At 39.8% G+C, this 25,279-nt stretch overlaps 1 protein-coding gene across 7 annotated transcripts in view; it reads right to left on the bottom strand.

Moving 5' to 3' along the window:
- Positions 1 to 25,279, bottom strand: part of LOC126353889 (cytoplasmic dynein 2 light intermediate chain 1) — a 79,227-nt gene that overhangs the window by 50,007 nt on the left and 3,941 nt on the right. For 6 of the 7 annotated variants that reach the window (XR_007565228.1, XM_050003095.1, XM_050003097.1 and 3 more), the window contains exons 2-5: positions 23,783 to 23,894; positions 20,079 to 20,180; positions 19,701 to 19,964; positions 8,079 to 8,147 (exon numbers count right to left, since the gene is read on the bottom strand). Coding sequence is in view for 6 of the 7 variants with exons in the window: in XM_050003095.1 (XP_049859052.1) it covers positions 8,079 to 8,147; positions 19,701 to 19,964; positions 20,079 to 20,180; positions 23,783 to 23,894 (547 nt within the window). In the remaining variant the exon portion in view is untranslated. The remainder of the gene's footprint in view (positions 1 to 8,078; positions 8,148 to 19,700; positions 19,965 to 20,078; positions 20,181 to 23,782; positions 23,895 to 25,279) is intronic. The other variant, XM_050003099.1, reaches the window with a different exon arrangement.

Raw genomic sequence — 25,279 nt, 5'->3', positions numbered from 1 at the left:
GCTGTACAAGCAATGATCACACGCACGGCACAGCGGACACACCAGGAACCGCGGTGTTGGCCGTCGAATGGCGCTAGCTGCGCAGCATTTGTGCACCACCGCCGTCAGTGTCAGCCAGTTTGCCGTGGCATACGGAGCTCCATCACAGTCTTTAACACTGGTAGCATGCCGCGACAGCGTGGACGTGAACCGTATGTGCAGTTGACGGACTTTGAGCGAGGGCGTATAGTGGGCATGCGGTTGGCCGGGTGGACGTACCGCAGAATTGCTCAACACGTGGGGTGTGTTGTCTCCACAGTACATCGATGTTATCGCCAGTGGTCGGCGGAAGGTCCACGTGCCCGGCGACCTGAAACCGGACCGCAGCGATGCACGGATGCACGCCAAGACCGTAGGATCCTACGCAGTGCCGTTGGGGACCGCACCGCCACTTCCCAGCAAATTAGGGACCCTGTTGCTCCTGGGGTATCGGCGAGGACCATTCGCAACCGTCTCCATGAAGCTGGGCTACGGTCCCGCACACCGTTAGGCCGTCTTCCGCTCACGCCCCAACATCTTGCAGCCCGCCTCCAGTGGTGTCGCGACAGGCGTGAATGGAGGGGCGAATGGAGACATGTCGTCTTCAGCGATGAGAGTCGCTTCTGCCTTGGTGCCAATGATGGTCGTATGCGTGTTTGGCGCCGTGCAGGTGAGTGCCACAATCAGGACTGCATACGACCGAGGCACACAGGGCCAACACCCGGCATCATGGTGTGGGGAGCGATCTCCTACACTGGCCGTACACCTCTGGTGATCGTCGAGGGGACACTGAATAGTGCACGGTACATCCAAACCGTCATCGAACCCATCGTTCTACCATTCCTGGACCGGCAAGGGAACTTGCTGTTCCAACAGGACAATGCACGTCCGCATGTATCCCGTGCCACCCAGCGTGCTCTAGAAGGTGTAAGTCAACTACCCTGGCCAGCAAGATCTCCGGATCTGTCCCACATTGTGCATGTTTGGGACTGGATGAAGCGTCGTCTCACGCGGTCTGCACGTCCAGCACGAACGCTGGTCCAACTGAGGCGCCAGGGGGAAATGGCATGGCAAGCCGTTCCACACGACTACATCCAGCATCTCTACGATCGTCTCCATGGGAGAATAGCAGCCTGCATTGCTGCGAAAGGTGGATATACACTGTACTAGTGCCGACATTGTGCATGCTCTGTTGCCTGTGTCTATGTGCCTGTGGTTCTGTCAGTGTGATCATGTGATGTATCTGACCCCAGGAATATGTCAATAAAGTTTCCCCTTCCTGGGACAATGAATTCACGGTGTTCTTGTTTCAATTTCCAGGAGTGTATATTAAAAACAAAGATTCCAAGACTTACCAAGAGGGAAAGCGCCGGTAGATAGGCACAATGAATAAAACACACAAACACACACACAGAATTTCGAGCTTTCGCAACTGGCGACTGCTTTGTCAGGAAAGAGGGAAGGAAAAGGAAAGATGAAAGGATGTGGGTTTTAAGGGAGAGGGTAAGGAGTCATTCCAATCCCGGGCGCGGAAAGACTTACATTAGGGGGAAAAAAGGATACGTGTATACACACACACACACACACACACATATATATATATATATATATATATATATATATATATATATATACACAGACACAAGCAGACATATTTAAAGGCAAAGAGTATAATTCCAATCCCGGGCGCGGAAAGACTTACCTTAGGGGGAAAAAAGGATACGTACACACACACACACACACACACACACACACACACACACACACACACACACACACACACACACATATATATATATATATATATATATATATATATATATATATATATACATACACAGACACAAGCACACATATTTAAAGGCAAAGAGTATATACTTATCCTTTTTTCCCCCTAAGGTAAGTCTTTCCGCTCCCGGGATTGGAATGACTCCTTACCCTCTCCCTTAAAACCCACATCCTTTCATCTTTCCTTTTCCTTCCCTCTTTCCTGACGAAGCAGCCACCAGTTGCGAAAGCTTGAAATTCTGTGTGTGTGTTTGTGTGTTTTATTCATCGTGCCTATCTACCGGCGCTTTCCTGCTTGGTAAGTCTTGGAATCTTTGTTTTTAATACATTAACTAAATTATGTGCACATCATAATGGACCTGATATATAAAGTTACAAGGAAAGCAAAAAGATTTTTTTGACCAAATTGTTTCTGTAAAGTCATTTGAGAAAGACTGCAGCAGGGCATGTGCCTCAATTCCATCATCGCTGACCAGCCAAAAGGTAGCAGGGACAGTCAGCCTCCTCTTCTGAATAAACAAATGAACGTGTCCAGCACTTTGGATGAAAACTGGTCACTGGGCATCAGCGACGGACTATTATCGCAGATAATGTTCCCAGTTTGTGGCAAACGCTTTTGAGATCTTTTGCAAGCAAATCGGTATGTTCCCCTCCTCCCAACCCCACTCCAATGGAGGAGAGGAGCATCCGGTCCATACATTCAAGCAACAAATTAAGAAATACAAGGTCTGCTCAAAAATTATGGAATTTTGTCCACAAAATTTTTCTATACTTACCTTTTGCATAGTCTCCTTTGACATACTCTACTCCACAACTAAACACTGCTCTCAATGCTGCTTCCACTTCCAGAAGAAGTCTTGGTATACCTCTTGCTGGATTATGTGAAGTGCCTGTTGCAAATTTTCTTTTATCTCATCTATTTTTGCAAACCTTTGTCCTTTCAATATGGTTTACAACTCTGGAAATTAAAAAAAATCCACAGGGGCCAGGTCTGGAGAGTGCAGAAGATGAGGCAGTACTGTGATTTCATTTTTTGTGCAATTATCACACGCCAAAAGGGATGAACGTGTGGGTGCATTATTGTGATAAAAGAGCCATGATTTGTCTTAGCACATTTCAGGCTGTTTCTTCTCACATTTTCTCACAGGCGTCACAACACAGCCTGATAGCACTGTAAATTAACATTTGTCTTGTGGCATCAATTCATGATGAACAAATCCTTCAAGTCAAAGAAAACTATCACCATGCCTTTGACATTTGACCTGAGCTGATGAGGCCTTTTTGGTCTTGGAGAATCTTTCCTGACCCATTGTGAAGACTGGACCTTGGTCTCGACATCGCAACCGTCGGCCAATGTCTCATTGCCAGTTATGATCCTATTAAGGAACATCTCGTTCGCATTTGCACGATCCAAAAGCTCTTCACAGATTGTGAGGCAAAGCTTCTTCTGATCTTGGCACATGAGCCATGGGACAAACTTGGTGGCAACACTATGCATTCCAAAATGCCATGTCAGTGTTTATGAGATGATCCAATCTCTCGGACAGTCAGTCTTCGATTGGAACACACAATTTCATTGATGTTCTTGACATGAATAATAGTGTTAGATGTTGAAGGGCGTCATGAATGAGGATCATCTTTAACTTCCGTCTGCCCATTTTTAGACCATGTCAACTACTCAAAACACCAAGTATGGGTTAAGCATTCATCAGTGTGCGCTTCCTATATCATCTGGTGTGTCACTGTAAAGGTTTTCCTGAATTTAACACAAAATTTAATGCAAACATGTTGCTCCTCTGACTCTGCCATCTTGAAGTTAGCACACAGGCATGTGAAGGGATGTCAACTGCATTTCGTTCCAACACAATAAACAATTGGCATGAAATTGCGAGTACTATGGAATTCTTTGAACAGACCTTGTATGTAGTCAATACTCCAACAGAAGAGGCTCCTTGCTCTTGAGCTCTTATAGAATGCTGGGGAGATGAGTACAGCAGCCCTTTTTCATTTCCACCAGCCCCACTCTCTATTCCACCTGCTAATCCCATCACCTTGTCTGTCGAAAGTGCACCCATCATCAATATCCCAGAAGGGATCCTGAATCTGGGCCCACACCTCTGACCAGCAGATGGCTTGTCACCAGAACAAATTTCATCCTTGCTGTTATGAACGCCCATCAGCTGAGCTTCACCAGTGATAGTCAGTAGGCGCTACACGATCCCACCAGCAGCCTCCTTTTGTTGCCGAACCCTCCGTCCTGCTGTCTGATGCCTATGCTATCCAGTTTCAGAAATGACGCCTTTAGATCCAACATGATTCATGTTTCTTCCAGACACTCCAACTGGTGGCATGCCTCGAGCAGCTGCACAGAGGAATGGGATACGGAAATGCAGCCCAAACCTGCAGTAGAGCACCCAGAAATTCTGACTGCCTTACTAGCACCACATCGTCACAAGGGCAGCTCCCAACCAGGCTGCTACTGCCAGTATTTGGTTGTGCTAGTCAACAGGGACCTTTTTTCACCTCTCCCACATCCAGGGGTCGAACCCATGGTCACCCGTGAGGCTGCTGCCATGTGGCACTGGCAACACCACCAACACCAATCATCCTTTTGTGACTCAAACCAAAGTTCACCTGTGAGGTCGCCAGCCTGCAGGGGCATTTCCTTCTCTGTTTGCACGGCAGACTCAGGCGCACCAGCTGGCCATCACCACTGGCATATGGGAAGGACAGTGGTAACATACCTGCATCACTCCAACTTGCGCATTACCCCAGTGCACTTGTACCAGCTACCATGCCGCAGGGCATCAGAGTTGGTGCACCAGTGCAGTGCCCATACACCAGGGTACACTGTACATCATCTGAAGGTGGGGCATCATCAGGGGCCACCACAGACACTACCACCAGTTATCATAACGAGCAGCTGATGTATCAACTGCAGGCATTTAAAATGGCTCTCCTCTTGTCTTGCCATAATTTGCTGCTTAAACACTGTCTATGTACTGCACTTTGCAAACATGTGTTATCCTGCTGGTTATTGGAATTTTCTCTGGGTTAGATCTTTGGACCTGCAAGTTGTTCAATTACTGTTGACCCTCCATCATGCTGGTTGGACACACAACGATGGTTATAGGGATGAAGGGAAACAGGCATATTCCATATTTCTAGATTTCAGGAAAGCATTTGACATGGTGCCCCATTCCAGGTTGTTAAAGAAGGTATGAGCATACAGAATAGGGTTGCACACATGTGAGTGGCTGAAAGACTTTATAAGAACTCAGAAAGTTGACCTCAACAGCAAGTGTTCCTCAAAACAAGAGTATCATCAGGAGTGCCCTCTATTGTGATGTTTTTGTTGTTGTTGTTGTTGTTGTTGTGGTCTTCAGCCCAGAGACTGGTTTCATGCGGCTCTCCATGCTACCCTATCCTGTGCGAGCTTCATCACCTCCAAGTAACTACTGCAACCTACATCCTTCAGAATCTGCTTAGTGTATTCATGTCTTGTCTCACTCTACGATTTTTACCCTCCGCACTGTCCATCCTGTTCAATTGCTCTTCCAGGTCCTGCTGTCTCTGATAGAATTTACAATGTCATCAGCAACCTCAAAGTTTTTATTTCTTCTCCACGGATTTTAATTCCTACTCCAAATTTTTCTTTTGTTTCCTTTACTGCTTGCTCAATATACAAACTGAATAGAATCAGATATATGCTACAACCCTGTCTCACTCCCTTCCTAACCACTGCTTCCCTTTCATGCCCCTCGACTCTTATAACTGCCATCTGGTTTCTGTACAAATTGCAAATAGCGTTTTGTTCCCTGTATTTGATCCCTGCCACCTTCAGAATTTGAAAGAGAGTATTCCAGTCAACATTGTCAATAGCTTTCTCTAAATCTACAAATGCCAGAAATGTAGGCTTGCATTTCCTTAATCTATCTTCTAAGATAAGTCGTACTGTCAATATTTCCTCATGTGTTCCACCATTTGTATGGAATCCATATCTTCCCCAAGGTCAGCTTCTACCAGTTTTCCCATTCATCTATAAAGAATTTGTGTTAGTATTTTGCAGCTGTGACTTATCAAACTGATAGTTCAATAATTTTCACACTTGTCAACACCTGCTTTCTCTGGGATTATAATTATTATAGTCCTCTTGAAGTTGGAGGGTATTTCGCCTGTCTCATACACCTTGCTCACCAGATGGTAGAATTTTGTCAGGGCTGGCTCTCCCAAGGCTGTCAGTAGTTCTAATGGAATGTTGTCTACTCCCAGGACCTTGTTTCGACTCAGGTCTTTCAGTGCTCTGCCAAACTCGTCATGCAATATCATATCTCCCGTTTAATCATCATCTACGTCTTCTTCCATTTCCATAATATTGCCCTCCAGTACATCGGCCTTGTATATACCCTCTTAGGACTGTTTTCCGTCTGAGCTCTTGATATTCATACAAGTGGTTCTCTTTTCTCCAAAGGTCTCTCTAACTGTGATAGGACAACTATTATTCTCTGTATAGATAAATAATTTGGCGGACAGGGTGGGCAGCAATCTGCAGTTTTTTGCTGATTATGCTATGGTGTACAGTAAGGTGTCAAAGTTGAGTGACTGTAGGAGTATACAAGATGACTTAGACAAAATTTGTAGTTGCTGTGATGAATGACAGCTAGTTCTAAATATAGAAAAATGTAAGTTAATGCAGATGAGTAGGAAACATCAACTGTTAATGTTGGGTCACATCTTTAGTTGTGTCTTGCTTGAGACAGTCATGTTGTTTAAATAAATGAGCGTAACACTGCAAGTGATATGAGCATGTGAGGATTGTGGTAGGAAAGGTGAATGGTTGACTTCAGTTTATTGTGAGAATGCAAGGAAAATGTGGTTCATGTGTAAGGAGTCTGCATACAGGATGCTACTGTTACCTATTCTTGAGTACCACTTGATTGTATGGGGTCCTCACCAAGTTGGATTAAAGGAAGACACTGAAGCAATTCAGAGGAGGGCTGCTAGATCTGTGTTACTGGTAGTTTCGAAAAACAAGTTAGTGTCATGGAGACACTTTGGGAACTCAAATGGGAATCCCTGGAAGGAAGGCAAAATTCTTTCCAGGGAACACTGTTGAGAAAATTTAGAAAAACGGCATTCAAAACTGATTGCAGAATGATGATTATGTTGCCTCCAATATACACTGTATGTAAGGACCACGAAGATAAGATATGAGAAATTAGAACTCATACACAGGAATATAGACACTCATCTTTCCCTTGCTCTTTTAGTGAGTGGAACATGAAAGGAAATGACTAGTATTGGTTCGGGGTACCCTTCGCCACATGCTGTAAGATGCACTGTGGAGTGTGGAGTATGGATATAGATGTACATTGTGTGTCCAGTCAGTACAATGGAGACGCACAGGTGTGACAGTGTGTGTGTGTGTGTGTGTGTGTGTGTGTGTGTGTGTGTGTGTGTGTGTGTACTCTTATCTTGTAAAAAGATTTATTCCAAAAGCTAACACATTTTCTTTCTCTCTCACATGTGCCTGTCAATGACTCAGTGTTTCCTTCCGCTATTCAGCCAGTGGTTTCCTATAGTCCTAGTATTAGCAGTTAGGATTAAATTAGATTAATACATCTATTTCTTAATTTCTAAAATTTGTAAAAAAAGAGTACTTTCGTTAAAAATCTCAATAAATTAAGATAGTTTCAAGCTCAGTAAGATATAAAATTTCAAGAGTATTTAGCTTTGCATGTAACTTCTCCCTCTATGTATGTATATACCATTAAAAACATTGTTATCTGTTATCTAAAGGCCACACGGGATTAGTCGAGCGGTGTAAGGCGCTGCAGTCAAGGACTGTGCGGCTGGTCCCGGCGGAGGTTCGAGCCCTCCCTTGGGCATTGGTGTGTGTGTGTTTGTCCTTAGGATAATTTAGGTTAAGTAGTGTGTAAGCTTAGGGACTGATGACCTTAGCAGTTAGGTCCCATAAGAATTCACACACATATGAACATTTTTTTGCTATCTAAAGTTTCTGCATGACAAAATCTGTCAATGCCAGTTGAGGACATGTAATCTCTATTAGCAGAAGTACTCACATCAGCTATCACACAGAGAGTATTCTTAGAGTGCCTTTATAGTAGTACGAATGTCATGAAGGTCCCTCATCCTAAGAATTGGGCAAAAAAACAGTAAGACATCCATAAAGTAAATGTTGTTACTAGAAAATGCTCAGTCTCCCTAAACTTAGTTAATTTTATATGGTTCACTTCACAAGAGCAACATACCTGGAACAGGTCATACTTCCCACCAAGAATCACAAGCTGCACTGGAAATGGGTCAAGGTACTCCTTGTCCTGTAAATTTGATCAAATATTAGTTACTTTTAGTAGTAATATAAAATTATTTTTAAGTGAATTTATTTATATATTTTCAATCCTCTTTGTATCTACTAGACATTAAATGACATAATCCTGGTAGGAGATGAACAAAGAGTGTGAGTGGTTTCTGGAAAATCTGCAAGCAAAGGTAGTAAAGATGACAGCAAGTATCATCAGTGAAATGTATCATATGTTATAAAATTGTGTTAAATGAATTAAGAATTTGCGCGTTCAATCATAAATGGTGTCACACACATTGTTTCTCACAATCAGAAGTTCTAAATTAGCGCGACTGTGGTATGGAATGCAACGGGCAGGACAATGCCAGCGAAGTGCACAGTGCAGGTTTGCAAGTGAATGTAGATAATTAACTTAGGAAAGAACTCAATTATATTATAAAATATGCTGAAACGCTTGAAAACTTAGTAAGAAGTGTGAGAAATTCCTCAAAATCAAGCTTTCAAGAGTTCTCGAATACCAGTCAACTAAACAGCACGATCAAAACAAAAACATCAGAAATTACTTTAAAACTAAGTAATACGTTTAGTGTGGTTGAAAATAACACAGAGAAGAAATAATAAGTGAATTGTCCTATGATCCACATGGACAGTTCAATGATCAACACTAAATTTCACTTACAAATCAAAACAAATAGCTCTACTATTCGTAAAGAAAACAAAAAACACACATTAGAAAACAGACATGAAATCCTTATTCTATCAGACAGACATGGAAGAGGTGTAGCCAAAGTTATGAGTTCTAACAAATCAGGATTCAAGGTACCAGGCATAATCAAACCAGGAACAGCACTATGTGAAGTTTTAAATAGCTGTATACAATCTATAATGAATGGCAGCACATGTGTAATAATTGGAGGTGCCAATGACATACACCACAATGAAACTAAATGTGCTACAACAGTTTTGAAGCAAGTAATTTGAAAAATGCCTGAAGTGAAATTTTTTGTTGTCAGTATCCCTCATAAGTATGATATCATGGAAAACTCTTGCGTGAATACTGAGATTATTACCACTAACAGACTTTTCACCAACATTTTTCAAGAGAGAGAGAGAGAGAGAGAGAGAGAGAGAGAGAGAGAGAGAGAGAGAGAGAGAGAGAGAGAGAGAGAAGCTTTCGAAATGTGGTGCTACAGAATAATGCTGAAGATGAGTAGATCACATAACTAATGCGGAGGTACTGAATAGAACTAGGGAGAAGTGAAATTCGTGGCACACTTTGACTAGAAGAAGGGATCAGTTGGTAGGACATGTTCTGAAGCATCAAGGGATCACCAATTTAGTATTGGAGGGCAGCGTGGAGGGTAAAAATTGTAGAGGGAAATCAAGAGATGAATACACTAAGCAGATTCAGAAGGATGTAGGTTGCAATAGGCACTGGGAGATGAAGAAACTTGCACAGGATAGAATAGCATGGAGAGCTGCATCAAACCAGTCTCTGGACTTTAGACCACAACAACAACAATGTCAAGGTTATCCTAACGCTACATATGTTGGGATAAATAGTGATTGCAGAGAGCATTTTACAGAGCATTGACTTCACAGAAACACGAAAGGTGAAGAATCCTCGAGTGCTAAAATATCGAATGCTATTAAAATAGTCAAAAGTAGTACGAAACACTATCACACTGTCTGAAATTGACCTTATTACAGTATGAACATTAGTGGAAATAGGAAGAGCTGATGTCCCACAATCATTGGTAACAACAGAAGATTCTTCAATGTTAGAAGAAGTAAAACAATCTTAAGCGTTGCCCAGTACAACAGCCAAATCATCAGTGGTGTCAGAATCATCAAAAATAGCTGAACCATTATCATCAGCAGCAGATGTACCTCCTTCTCCAGTAGGCTCAAAAGCAAGCACAATATCTGCGTCCAGCAATCAGAAGGACAGAGGCAAGACCAGTGGTACAAAATGCCACTCAGACATCATCAACAGAAGAAAAATCAACATCATCAAAGCATCATTTACAAGCTTCATACGCAGCTTCAACATCCACAGTATCGTCAGTGCCAGCCGTAATTCCAGTTTTAAATGAAACTTCGGTCTCAGCAAAAATTCCAGTATCAATTGGAACATCAGTTGCAAAAACAGATTCAGCATCAAAACTGGCAGTATCTCCAACATCCACAGAAACGTCAGCTTCAGAAACACCTCCAGCATCCACTGAAACAGCAGCTACAACAACAGATACAACAAGTATGGTAGCACCTCCAGGGATAAGAAATACAAGGAGCAGGAAACGTGCAATTCTTCAGGATTTTTGGTACCCAGCCTCAACAAGGAACAGCAGGTAACTGTGGGAAGCATAAGTACAAACTCCTCTCAAGCTAATTTTAATAACTTAAAAATAATGAGCCTTAATATACAATGCATTAAAAATAAAATATCAGAACTTTAGATTGCAGCCAGTGAAGCTAGTACAGATTGTATTTGTATTCAAGAACATTGGTGCATGAGTTATGAACTAGAAAATATTTCCATTTCGCCATACAAATTAATAAGTCATTATTGCAGGAAGGGAACCAGACATGGTAGTGTTAGCATTTATGTAAAACCTGGAGTAAAGATTAAAAATATGACTGTGACTGAACCCTTGAGCAAAGAAAAAGATTTTGAGGCTGCAGCAATACAGTTTAATATGCAAAAGAGTAAATTTACAATAATGTCAGTGTACAGATCACCACATGGTGATCCTGAAATGTTTAGAAATAAGTTAGAGGCATTGCTCAACAGATTACATTATTTAAAAAATTAACAATAATTATAAGTGGAGATTTTAATGTCAACTTATTGACTGAAGGTGCATCCAAAGATCAGTTCCTGAATGTTTTACAGAGCTTTAACTTGCATCTGCATATAACTAACACTACAAGAGTAACAAACTCTTCAAAAAGTCTCATAGATAATATTATGACAAATATAGATGCCATAGATACAGACTGAATAAATGTTGACCTAGGAATATCTTATCACAATGCTGTGGTGTCACCGCCAGACACCACACTTGCTAGGTGGTAGCCTTTAAGTTGGCCGTGGTCCGTTAGTATACGTCGGACCCGCCTGTCGCCACTATCAGTGATTGCAGACTGACCGCCGCCAAACGGCAGGTCAGGTCTAGAGACACTTCCTAGCACTCGCCCCAGTTGTACAGCTGACTTTGCTAGCGATGGTTCACTGTCTACTTACGCTATCATTTGCAGAGATGACAGTTTAGCATAGCCTTCAGCTATGTCATTTGCTACGACCTAGCAAGGCGCCATATTCAGTTACTATTTCAAGAATGTATTCTGAACAGATAATATATTGTGACTCATGTACCGTCAAGAGCGGCATTCATCATTAATGGATTAAAGTTAAGTATCAAACAAATTATGTCCGCTTTCTGAATTCTAATTCCTTGTCATGCTCCAGACCTCACGTCAGTATAGTTCTTCCCTCCTCATGCCAGCCTGCGTGAGCTAAAACGCATGCATTTCAGCCTCCACTAGTAACATGGTGTTGGCTCTTCTGCCCACACAACAAATGCACTCATCCTTAAATTTTCCATGGCCCCTGTGACCAAAAACAGTTCATACCAAGTCCGCAAAAGAACTTTCTCCACAAATAGTTGCAGTCACTTCATAAATACATTGATTAACTAATCATGGACAGAAGTGCTGTTACAAACTAGCACAAATCTGCATATAATGTTTTTTCTTCCCTTTTTATGTTGAACTTTAAAATGTGTTTTCTTAAAAAACTTCTAAAAACAAACTCACACGGGCATTTACATGCTAGCTCCTGGATCACAACAGGTATTAGAAATTTCTCCAGGACCATGAAAATGCTTAACTACAAACTGAAAATTTGTACTGACCCCAAGTTTAAAGAACATGCAACAAACTACAAAAATATATAGAAAAGTAATTACAAAAGCAAAATTAGTAAGTAATGATAAATTAATAAGAAAATCGGATAATAAATCAAGAACTACTTGAGAAATTGTGAAAAGTGGAATAGGTAAAGGCCCCAAGAATCAGTAAATAATAGTCAAAAATAGTGAAAATATTTAATTAAAAGTTGAATTACATACACAATTACTTTTTAAGTGTACCTGTGACATTAAGTAAAAACTTTACGAAACATGGGAAATTAACAGCCCCAAAAGTAAAGAGTAGTATGTTGTTAACTTCCACAAATGATAATGAAATATTAAAAGTGATAAAGAGCCTAAAATCAAACATGTCTGCAGGTGAGGATGAAGTGCCTGTGTCAATAATAAAAAAAGTTGCCCAAGAAATTATAAAGCCACTGATACATATTGCCAATTTGTCTTTCACTGAAGGTATGTTTCCTCAGAGGTTGAAACTTTCTAAGGTTAGACCTTTGTTTAAAAAAAGGAGATCAACACAAGGTAGAAAATTATACACTAATACCCCTTCTCCAATCATTTTTCAAAATTCTAGAGAAATTAATGAAAGCCAGACTCATATATTACTTAGATGCTTACAAACTTCTGAACTGCAATCAACATGGCTTTTGCTCGGGCCACAGCACAGAATTCGCTATCCACGAATACAATGAAGAGATTGTCAGGAATCTCAATACTAAAACATGTGTAGTGGGAATTAACTCAGATCTATCTAAAGCTTTTGATGCAGTAAACCACCAAATTCTATTAAACAAGATGGAGGCAACAGGTGTATGGGGAGTTGTAAGGCAATGGATTGAAACTTACTTTAAGATAGAACTCAGGTGGTAGAAATCATCACAGAACATAAAAATCAGAAAATCAAGTAGGCTTCAGATGCAAAGACACTGGAACTAGGAGTCTCCCAGGGCAGTGTTCTTGGTCCCTTATTGTTCTTAATTTATATAAATGACATAAAAAATTCAAATATTTCCAGCAAAATAATGTTGTTCGCAGCTGACACGAGCGTAAAGCGATGATAAAAAATCATTGACCACCACAGCTGACATAGTCCTGAAATATATACAAGAATGGTTTATGCTAATGAGTTAACATTTGTTGCTGTTGTTGTGGTCTTCATTCCTGAGACTGGTTTGATGCAGCTCTCCATGATACTCTATCCTGTGCAAGCTTCTTCATCTCCCAGTACGTACTACAGCCTACATCCTTCTGAATCTGCTTAGTGTATTCATCTCTTGGTCTCCCTCCACGCTGCCCTCCGATTCTAAATTGGTGATCCATTGATGCCTCAGAATATGAACTTCCAACCAATCCCTTCTTCTTGTCAAGTTGTGCTACAAACTCCTCTTCTCCCCAATCCTATTCAGTGCCTTCTCATTAGTTATGTGATCTACTCATCTAATCTTCAGCATTCTTCTGTAGCACCACATTTCAAAAGCTTCTATTCTCTTCTTGCCCAAACTATTTATCATCCATGTTTCACTTTCATACATGGCAACACTCCATACAAATACTTTCAGAAACGACTTCCTGACACTTAACTCTATACTTGACGTTAACAAATTTCTCTTCTTCAAAAACGTTTTCCTTGCCATTGCCAGTCTACATTTTATATCTTCTCTACCTCAACCATCATCAGTTACTTTGCTCCCCTAATAGCAAAACTCCTTTACTACTTTAAGTGTCTCATTTCCGAATCTAATTCCCTCAGCATCACCCGACTTAATTCGACTACATTCCATTATCCTCGTTTTGCTTTGTTGATGTTCATCTTATATCCTCCTTTCAAGACACTGTCCATTCCGTTCAACTGCTCTTCCAAGTCCTTTGATGTCTCTGACAGAATTACAATGTCATCGGCGAACCTCAAAGTTTTTATTTCTTCTCCATGGATTTTAATACCTACTCTGAATTTTTATTTTGTTTCCTTTACTGCTTGCCCAATATACAGATAGAACAACATTGGGGAGAGGCTACAACCCTGTCTCACTCCCTTCCCAACCACTGCTTCCCATTCATACCCCTCGACTTGAATGACTGCCATCTGCTTTCTGTACAAATTGTAAATAGCCTTTCGCTCTCTGCATTTTATCCCTGCCACCTTCAGAATTTGAAAGAGAGTATTCCAGTCAACATTGTCAAAAGCTTTCTCTAAGTCTACAATTGCTAGAAACGTAGGTTTGCTTTTTCTTAATCTAGCTTCTAAAATAGGTCGTAGGGTCAGTATTGCCTCATGTGTTCCCATATTTCTACTGAATCCAAACTGATCTTTCCTGAGGTCAGCTTCTACCAGTTTTTCCATTCATCTGTAAAGAATTCGCGTTAGTATTTTGCATCTGTGACTTATTAAACTGATAGTTCGGTAATTTTCACATCTCTCAACACCTGCTTTCTTTGGGATAGGAATTACTATGTTCTTCTTGACGTCTGAGGGTATTTTGCCTGTCTCATACATTTTGCTCACCAGATGGTAGAGTTTTGTCAGAACTGGCTCTCCCGAGGCTGTCAGTAGTTCTAATGGAATGGTGTCTACACCCGGGGCCTTGTTTCGACTTAGGTCTTTCAGTGCGCTATCAAACTCTTCACATAGTATCATATCTCCCATTTCATCTTCATCTACATCCTCTTCCATTTCTATAACATTGCCCTCAAGTACATCACCCTTGTATAGACCCTCTATATACTCCTTCCACTTTTCTGCATTCCCTTATTTGCTTAGAACTGGGTTTCCATCTGAGCTCTTGATATTCATATAAGTGGTTCTCTTTTCTCCAAAGGTCTCTCTAATTTTCCTTTAGGCAGTATCTATCTTACCCCTAGTGAGATAAGCCTCTACATCCTTACATTTGTCCTCTAGCCATGCCTGGTTAGCCATTTTGCACTTCCTGTCGATCTCATTTTTGAGACGTTTGTATTCCTTTTTGCCTGTTTCATTTACTGCATTTTTATATTTTCTCCTTTCATTAATTAAATTCAATATTTCTTCTGTCACCCAAGGATTTCTACTAGCCCTCGTCTTTTTACCTACATAATCCTCTGTTGCCTTCACTACTTCATCCCTCAAAGCTATCCATTCTTCTTCTACTGTATTTGTTTCCCCCATTCTTGTCAATTGTTCCCTTATGCTCTCCCTGAAACTCTGTACAACCTCTGGTGCAGCTACCTTTTTGCAGTTTTTTCAGTTTTAATCTACAGTTCATAACCAATAGATTGTGGTCAAAGTCCACATCTGCCCCTGGAAATGTCTTACAATTTAAAACCTGGTTCCTAAATCTCTGTCTTACCATTATATAATCTATCTGAAACCTGTCAGTACCTCCAAGCTTCTTCCAAGTATACAACCTTCTCTTATGATTCTTGAACCAAGTGTTAGCGACGATTTAAGTTGTGCTCTGTGCAAAATTCCACCAGGCGGCTTCCTCTTTCATTTCTTACCCCCAATCCATATTCATCTACTATGTTTCCTTCTCTTCCTTTTCCTACTATCGAATTCCAGTCGCCCATGACTATTAAATTTTCATCTCCCTTCACTATCTGAATAATTTCTTTTATCTCATCATACATTTCATCAATTTCTTCGTAATCTGCAGAGCTAGTTGGCATATAGACTTGTACTAATGTTGTAGCCATGCGTTTCTTGTCTATCTTGGCCACAACAATGCGTTCGCTGTGCTGTTTGCAGTAGCTTGCCCGCATTCCTATTGTTTTGTTCATTATTAAACCTACTCCTGCGTTACCCCTATTTGATTTTGTATTTATAACCCTCTATTCACCTGATCAAAAGTCTTGTTCCTCCTGCCACCGAACTTCACTAATGCCCACTATATCTAACTTTAACCTATCCATTTCCCTTTTTAAATTTTCTAACCTACCTGCCCGATTAAGAGATCTGACATTCCACGCTCCGATCCATAGAACACCAGTTTTCTTTCTCCTGATAATGACGTCCTCCTGAGTAGTCCCCGCCCGGAGATCCGAATGGGTGACTATTTTACCCAAGAGGACGCCATCATCATTTATCCATACAGTAAAGCTGCATGCTCTCGGTAAAAATTATGGCCATAGTTTCCCCTTGCTTTCAGCTGTTCGCAGTACCAGCACAGCAAGGCCATTTTGGTAGGTGTTACAAGGCCAGATCGGTCAATCATCCAGACTGTTGCCCCTGCAACTACTGAAAAGGCTACTGCCCCTCTTCACGAACCATACGTTTGTCTGGCCTCTCAACAGATACCTCTCCGTTGTAGTTGCACCTACGGTACGGCTATCTGTATCGCTGAGGCACGCAAGCCTCCCCACTAACGACAAGGTCTATGGTTCAATTACAGCCATAGTTTCCTCTTGTTTTCAGCCATTCGCAGTACCAGCACAGCAAGGCCATTTTGGTTAGTGTTACAAGGCCAGATCGGTCAATCATCCAGACTGTTGCCCCTGCAACTACTGAAAAGGCTGCTGCCCCTCTTCACGAACCATACATTTGTCTGACCTCTCAACAGATACCTCTCCGTTGTAGTTGCACCTACGGTACGGCTATCTGTATCGCTGAGGCATGCAAGCCTCCCCACCAACGGCAAGGTCTATGGTTCATGGGGGAGGAGTTAACATTTAATCTGAGTAAAAGAAATTATATACAATATGACAAAGCAACCCAAGATATGGACCTCCAGTTAAAACCAATTGATAAGGAGATAGAGATGTATGTATGCAGCACATACTGTACTAGACTAGTGTGTTTTGCTTACTTTCAGTCCATCATGTCTTATAGAATAGTGTTCTGGGGTAAAACTAAATCACACTTAATAGATATCTTCAAATTTCAGGAAAGAGCTATACAAATCATAACACACAATTCTCCAAGAATTCATTATAGGCCCCTTTTCAAACAACTATAAATACTCACAATACAATCACTGTATATATTTAAAAGAATTCTGTGTGCAAGAGCACATATGAAAAATCTATGTACAAATGAGGACTACCACAATTATAATACAAGAAGCCATAAGAATTTGTAGGTAGAAAGGGTAACGACAACACACACCCAAAAGCATGTAAGTTATTTTGGAATAAAACTTTACAATGCTCTGCCAGTACACATAAAGGAAATAATAGATGAAGTAAAATTTAAGACTGAGCTTAAAAATTACCCTTTAAGCAAAACTTTCTATGACATTGATTGGTACTTCAATGGTGTGTAAATTTATTGTCAAAATTTTTAATTTATATGTCTAAATTTGTACTTTTAAAAATGCCTTGACAGTGATATTCCATTATTATGCTTTTAGCACTTGTATGATAACTTTGTTGTGACAATTCCTACATGATGTAAATGATTTATGCGAAGATAATAAAATGAAATGAAAATGAAATGCAATATTTCAGATGCTCAGATAGATGTCCTAATATGTATAACTCAATGCATATAGGATCCAAAGAACAGTGTGTGACTAAGTAAATTGTGTTTAGTGGTACTCCATTTTTGTCACTACAGTGTGTTTTGCAATTAGGTATTTGTTCTTTATTTTCCTGTAATTTGGATTCCCACATCGATCAGCTTTTCTCACCACCTGGGAATAATACTGGCATTTCCAAAACTCACCCACATAATACATCGTGTTGTCTCTGTTCAAGAATTTCAATCCCAAATCCCCACAGCAACTGCAGGGCTCTTTGAATTCCAATAATGTACTTCTTTGTTACTTCACACATGTCAGTACTGTGATGGGACAGAATTTCTCATAACAAAGTTACAGTACAACTTGGGTGCATGTAAGTCATATGGTATGTCAGAGTAGCTACAGTGCAAATGAGATTTAACTTCAGTTTCCATAATACAGGGTGTGTACGGAAAGTAATGTGTCACATTTTTTGTGATGTGACATTGTATTGTAGAGTGGTTGGATCAGTTGGGGAGGAGGGATGGCGGGGGGGGGGGGGGGGGGGGGGGGGGCAACTCTTATCTTTCCAGTCGTAGTTTGATCGATTATCTCTGTGTTCTTGGATGTTTATGAAGGCTTCTTCCATGAAACTCTGTATAGTGGTTGTATTGAACATATGATGGAAAAAACTTTAGAGCAATGCAATGGGATAAAGTTTCACCTGAAGCCCAACAAGATGCTGCTGGAAATTTTCTCATTGCTTAAGGAAGAATTCAGGCATGATTGCCCCTCCAGACTGCCATCGAATGGGTGGCACAAGATGTTTCGAGGAGGTTGGGAGAATCCTTTCCCATCAATACATTTTTTTTTAACTGTGACACATTACTTTCCAGATAAACCTATATGCCACTGCTACTTTTGTGGATTGATACCTTTTTTTTTGAAGCTTCTAGATGGAGGTCAGTAGTATGCAGTTGAATGCAACTGCTAACCTAATACTCAAAGTGGGAGGTGGGCTGAGTTACTGGACAAAGTCTTCCAGACAGAACTCATAGCAATACTCCTCATTGAATAAATGGAATAAATATGACAAAAGTCTTCTTTGAAAATTACTGTCACAATCAAAGAGCTTAAAACATGAATCTTTCACATACAGTTATAGCTGTTGGTTTGAACTTGATGAATTAACACCTGTCTCATTTATAATAAGTACAGATGAAGCTTCTATCTAAGCAAAACTATCCTACTTATCCAGTGATCAAAAGAATTCATATATTAGAAAATCTGTACTGACCCAGTCTTTTGATAATAAGAAACTTAAACAGTATCCCTGTATTGTTCTTCAGGGGAAAAATTCTCTCTTTTGGTACTGTAGGAAATAATAGTAGCCTGCAATATAAGAGGCACTCAAATGAAAATGAGACAGATGCCAAAAAGTAAGTAAACTGTTTATTGTTTCAAAAGTAATCCGCATAACTGTTAATAAATTTATCATCACCATAAATGTAAATACTTTTATCCCACTGTGAGACAAGACAGTCAATGCCTTTATGGAAAAACGTTTGTGGCTGCCTAGGGAACCATGAGTGTATCCAGGTGTGCACCTCTTCGTCTGAAGGAAATCATTGCCCACATATGTTGCCAATGCTGCTTCACGTATACTGGAAAGCCCTTACATACCCTCCACACAGTCCTATCTCTCCCCATGCAATTTCTATATTTTTGGAGCCCTGGGGAAAGACACCCATGGCCATCAATTTTCTTTGGATGAAAAGAAGCACACCTAGGTACAATCATCGCCCCACAGATGACCGCAAACATTTTCTGGAAGGTGTTGACCATCTTGTTGCACAGTGGAATAAATGTACCAACAGTCATGATGATTACTTTTGAGTCTGTCTCATTTTCATTTGAATGTCACTTGCATAATCATGCTCAAAACTCAGTCTGTCTGCAGCGACACAAAAGATATTTCACAAGTGTAGTATTGCCTCTAACTTCAATTATACATTTGGATTTCTGATGTGTATATTTCAATATGATAATTTACATCAGCGGGAACTGAATAAGAACATTTTGAACAAATTTCTAAATCTTCAATTGAAAATGAATGAAATTGGAAACTTCATGTCCTATTCTTGACATGATGTTATAATATTCTACCAGAATTTATTTACTGGTGTACATGAGTATGGGGACAACATGTCCTCCACTGCGACTAACCTGGTGGTCTTTCCCCACTCGAAGCCAAGCTTCTTCCTGGAGCTCTTGAAGGTGACTGCCAGTCTGTCTTCTTAAGGCAGACAACAGGGCTTGGATAAGGGTTTCAAGTGTCAGCCAAAGTTGTTTTGGTAATGACAAATCAAGCATGAGCACTACTGTCAAATTTTTTAAGCCTTGAGATTGGCATGATGCAAGAGGTGCCTGAAGAAGTCCTGAAAAAAGAGTTCCACCACCCAGTTCCCAGATGTGGCACACATCCTTTACCTAGGAACGTAATTGTTTTAGAAACACACTGTCAATTTGTAAACATTTAGATGTTACAATAAAGGCTTCTGAAACATACAAATCTAAATGGAAACAAATACCAATTTTTCTTACCAAGCTTTTCCCCGATTTCCGCCCATAAGCATATTCAAGTGCCAATGTTGGTTTTGCAGTTTCATTTCTGTCAAGAAATCGGTATATTAATGATGTTTTCCCCTTTAAGAGAAAAAATTAAACATTAATATGAAGATATACATTGATCTTTTTCATTTGGAATCAACATACCAAAAGTACTAGTACACCAGTAATGTATACTATTGATAACATTGTATTATAATCTTTGCATGACAATATACAATTTTGAACAGAATATTTGTAACAAAATTAATCACTGCAAACACTCATCTCACGGCAAAGGCCTGGTACAGGGACGTAAGAACAGGTTAAACATTGCAACTCAGTTTTCAAAACCGTGTTTTTCTCCAGAGCGTATACAACAGGCACACACAGGTGCACTTGCTGACCGAAAACTCCCCCCCTCGCCATCTTACACACACACACACACACACACACACACACACACACACAGTTACATTGTCCCAACACTATGACCTGGCAGGGCTAAATGATTATCTCGGACTGAGAGGGCGGGGTGAAAATATAAGTGATCGGATGGAAGGTCAGGGTCAAGAGAGGTGTGAGGGGAAGGGAGAGTAAAGAGAAAAAAAGGAAAGGGACAAGAATAAAGTGACAGAGAAAGTTCAGGCAGAAGTAACCACCCCAGCATTTGCTTCAAGTAATAGTTTTTTAAGAGAAATCACTGAATACATAAATGTGGATGGTCAGATGGAGATCTGTGGTGCACTCCTCCAGAATCAGACTTCAGTGCCTGAACCACTGCATTACCTCACTTGGCTGTTGAGGCAAGAAGTTAATTACCAAAAGTAGAGACAAGTTAGTTGGAAATGTAGTAAGGAATGGTGCTGGAAGGGGCCTTTTAATGGTAAACAAATGGTAAATGTAAACCAAGATCAAAATGAAAAATGTTTTGTGTACATAGTTATAGACTATCACAAGCTCACAAGATTGAAATTGATGGAAATTTTCAACATATTTGTTACAAGGCTGATAACTGAAAGGAGGGAGGAGGGAGCATTGGGATGGGCCAGACTAGATCACAAGACTGCTGAATTCAAAATGTAAGACTAGAAGAGGACTAAAAAAGAGTATTTTTTTAAGTGGTGCTTCAAATAATTAATTAAAGCACTTTGTTACAAAGTATTTGTGATCCATTACGAATCCTCAAAAGCAAAGGGGACAGTAATATTCAGAAATAAGAAAATATTATATCAGGTTATTTTACAAAAATAACATGAATTCCTGCTACTAGCCACTTGGTAGTAGAAACCCTTTCCTGTATGAGGAATAAACATACGAGGGCTGGAACTTAAATAGTGGCAACTATTTATTCACCACTGATAGAAAAGAGATACGTGTTTGCACCTGTTACTGTCCTTCAAAGTAGTCACCAGCATTGTGTAAGACTCACTAACAGCAATGTGGAATGCATAAAATACCGTTAGCAGAGCTTGTTCTGTTGATGGTGCGGTCTAACGTTATGGTGATTCTCATGTACGACTGTGATGGTGTTATCCTAATGCATTATATTCCTACATGGCAGCCCATCAATGCACAGTATTACTGTTCGTTTTTGGAGCACCACTTGTGACCAGCTTTACAAAAGAAGCAGTGACACTTTCTGTGCAACCCACCCAACATTTTGCACAACAATGTGTGGGCACATACAGCGCAAGCTGTGGCTGCTTTGTTCGGTTGATGGGGCTGGGAAGTACTGTTCCATCCACCATACTCCCCGGACTTAAACCCTTGTGACTTTGATTTGATTCCGAAGATGGAGGAACCCCTTCATGGCATTCGCTTCAGAACTGTTCCCAAGATTCAACAGGCAGTAGACCGCTCCATTTACACCATCAACAGCACAGGCTCGCCTTCCACATAGCTGGCAATGGGTTCTACACAACACTGATGACTACTTTGAAGGGCAGTAACAGGTGCAAACATTAACTCTTTTGTATCAGTTGCGAATAAATAGTTGCCACTATTTAAGTTCCAACTCTCGTATTTATATAACCACACATGTCCTCATAATCAATAAATATTGGATAAAGTGTACATAATATGAGATGCAGCATGCAGTTAAATTTGCGGTGTTTCTTGTTTTCTCATAAAGAAATGAGAGGGAAAAAACTGAAACAACAGTAAGAAACTTTTGAGCAGTTATGGCATCTGGCAAAACACTATTATGTACTCTGTGAATTGAATCTCTATTGACAGACAACTGTTACTTCTGATATCTTGATGACTCCATGTGTCTTATCAAGATGTTTTTCTTTCTCTCTAGCTCCTGGAGGTCTCACTTTTTGTCCCATTTTCCTCTTTCACCTGATGGAGGAACTAAAAAGAAAAAGCTGCCCCCGAGCAGATGGTTGGTTAGAACACTGCACTAGTCATAGTCCTATAGGAGTTGGCACACTTTTGCTTCCTTTGATCTTATAACTGACTTACCCAGCCAGTTACAGGAATATCTACAGTTTCATGTAAACTCCAAATTGCAGTGCAACTTGTCATTTTTAAAATTGCCAAATCTTTTCCCAAGATGAAAGAAGCAATAAATGACAGGAAAAAAGGCCTAGGACTCACTGAGAATTGAACACTGGACATTTAAATTTGTAGTCTGCCTTTTTCCAACCATTCAAGCAAGACTAACTTCGATTAGCATTTTCAAAAAAAAAAAAAAAAAAAAAAAAAAAAAAAAAAAAAAAAAAAAAAAAAAACACACCACTAATATTTCAAAATCCCATGAAAGATGCATTTTCAATAAAAAGAGGAGGATTTCTTACTCACAGACATAAGCATTGAAAGGAAAGTTTTGTTTATTATAGATGAACATACAAAACTGAACACCAGTAATGACACTGAAAGAGAGACAAAGCAAGAATCACAGTTAGAATTCTAGGTTTTTGAACATGTAGGTCTTTCATAGTGTGGTTTGTTCACTCACTGGATCCCCCTATAACTGACTGCATGTGTCAGTTCAGAGGTATCAGGAAAGTAAGGGCACAACTTCTCCATTAAAACAATGAGCAAGTAGTGTGAGGTTCAAAACAACCTTCACGTTGAGGATACTTGACTTTGAGACTTAAAACTACTCCGCTCTTGATATTCACACAAAATTAAATAGTACTTACATCTAATTTCTGTGATATGTAAAGAGAAAATTAACCATAATTATCATTTTGTTTCATTTAAAACACAAGATGTAAATTGTTTTAACTCTATAAGTAAACTAAAACTCATGTACTATATTAGAATGCTCACTGCATATACATTTTAAATAAAAGCCAAAACATTTTTCAGCTTTCTTTCAACGTAGAAAAAACATGCAAATTCACACAACTCACACACACAAGTACCACAGTCTCTGGCCACTGGTAGGTTGATCACAGCAGCTAGAAACTGTAGTCATATGTGCATTCGTTGTGTGAATGTGTGTGTGTTTTCTACTTCGAAAGAAAGCCTTTTGGTCAAAGGCTTAAATGTGTAGCTATCTCTTAGTTGCGCCTGTCTGTAACTCAACATCTCCCCTATATGGTGAGTAACAGTATCCGTCAATGCTTTTCATGATATTGTTGCTACTGGAGTGTCTTATTTGTGTAGTTTATCTCTTATGTGGAGGGTTTAAATCGCAATTCACTACAAAGAAATTTAATTGGAAGTAAAACAAATGGGATACTTGCCACTCCTTTATTTCCCATGAACAAAATGGAGCATTCTTTTGATTCAGTTGCTGCTGGTAACTGCTTTTTCTCTTTGCAGAGTCGCTGTGCTATTTCAAGCAGGCTTTCACTGCTGAAAAACCATGACACAGAATAAATCAAATTAATTAATAACAAATTATGCAAATACTTGTGTCAAAATCCACACCCTGGATGTTGCAGTAAGTTGAAAGTGGCTGATACTCTTCCTGTCACATTTAGAAATAGATAAAACATTTGATTCATTACGTTCTTCCTACAGTAATTGTAGCAATGATATGGTGTATGTCCCAGAACTATAAAAGAATATTTTTTATTCATTCGCTGTGTTCTCTACATCGTTATTGGAGGGAAAGGCTCCAGAGACGTTTAATTACTTGTACATTAAAAGGCAGAAGCAGTTACTACAGGTAACTTCTCTTAACTCTCTCTGCCTTCCAATGCATCAATTAAAACTTTACGTCCAAACATATATGGGGTAAAAAATTTACGATAACATAAAAGGCAGTAATATATTTAAGATGGAGCTTGGCTCATTGAAAAGATTGCTCTTTACTTTTCTGGTGGAATGTGGAATAGTGTCATTATCCTACTGAAGAATTTCTTGGGGGCAGTTTTACTGTTTCAACAAATGAATCAACTTCTGTATTTCTCTTAAAAATGTTTCTTATTGTAAAACTTGGCATCTCTAATACATCAAATCAAATAATCTGAAAATTGTACATACCAAGATGAATAAATCGCATTTCACATCGTTCAGTATTGTGACCAATCATTTGAATGTATCAACATTTGTCCAGGGTCATTTTCTCTAAGTTTGATTTCATTTTGACCAATATTTCTGTTTGTTTCTTATTTAATAATATTCCAAATTGTTTCTTTTTATTCTCAGAAACTGTTTCACTATTTTGAATGGGAAATTTTACGATACTGGTGGTATCAATAATGGAGTTCCAGCTCTGGACAACAACTAATCCTCTGAATTATGTACAGCTCTCTGTTCCTTACACAAGATAGACAAGGTAATCATCCTTTACTCTTGTGTCTGTTCAGTTTTACAATTGCTGGCTATAGGTGAAAACAGACTGAAAGTACTGTATGAATATGTTCAAGAAAGAGTTAAAATAAATGTTTACAGTGACGTCTTTAGAAATTTAACCCAATATTCTTCCTGTAATTTTACTACAAAAACTGTGATCATGTCACTGTTTACGATTATGCAATACTATAATTTTTTTCTATCATCTGTAACTACAGTTGGAGTCATGAACAATGGCAATCGAGTTTAGGGCGATTATACACATCAAGTCAAAACATTATGATCACTGCCCACTGTGATGTTGGATGGCACCTTGTGGCGTTGTGGACACGACATGGTAACAAAATTATACAAGCAGAGCAGACATGGATGGGGGGTCACCCAAGCAACGGTATGGGCTGAGATAAGTGACTTTGACAAACGGCAGATTATTATTTCGC

Source organism: Schistocerca gregaria, chromosome 3 (genome assembly GCF_023897955.1).
Source record: "Schistocerca gregaria isolate iqSchGreg1 chromosome 3, iqSchGreg1.2, whole genome shotgun sequence".
NCBI lineage: Eukaryota > Metazoa > Arthropoda > Insecta > Orthoptera > Acrididae > Schistocerca > Schistocerca gregaria.
This window is presented reverse-complemented; position numbering and strand designations above follow the sequence as displayed.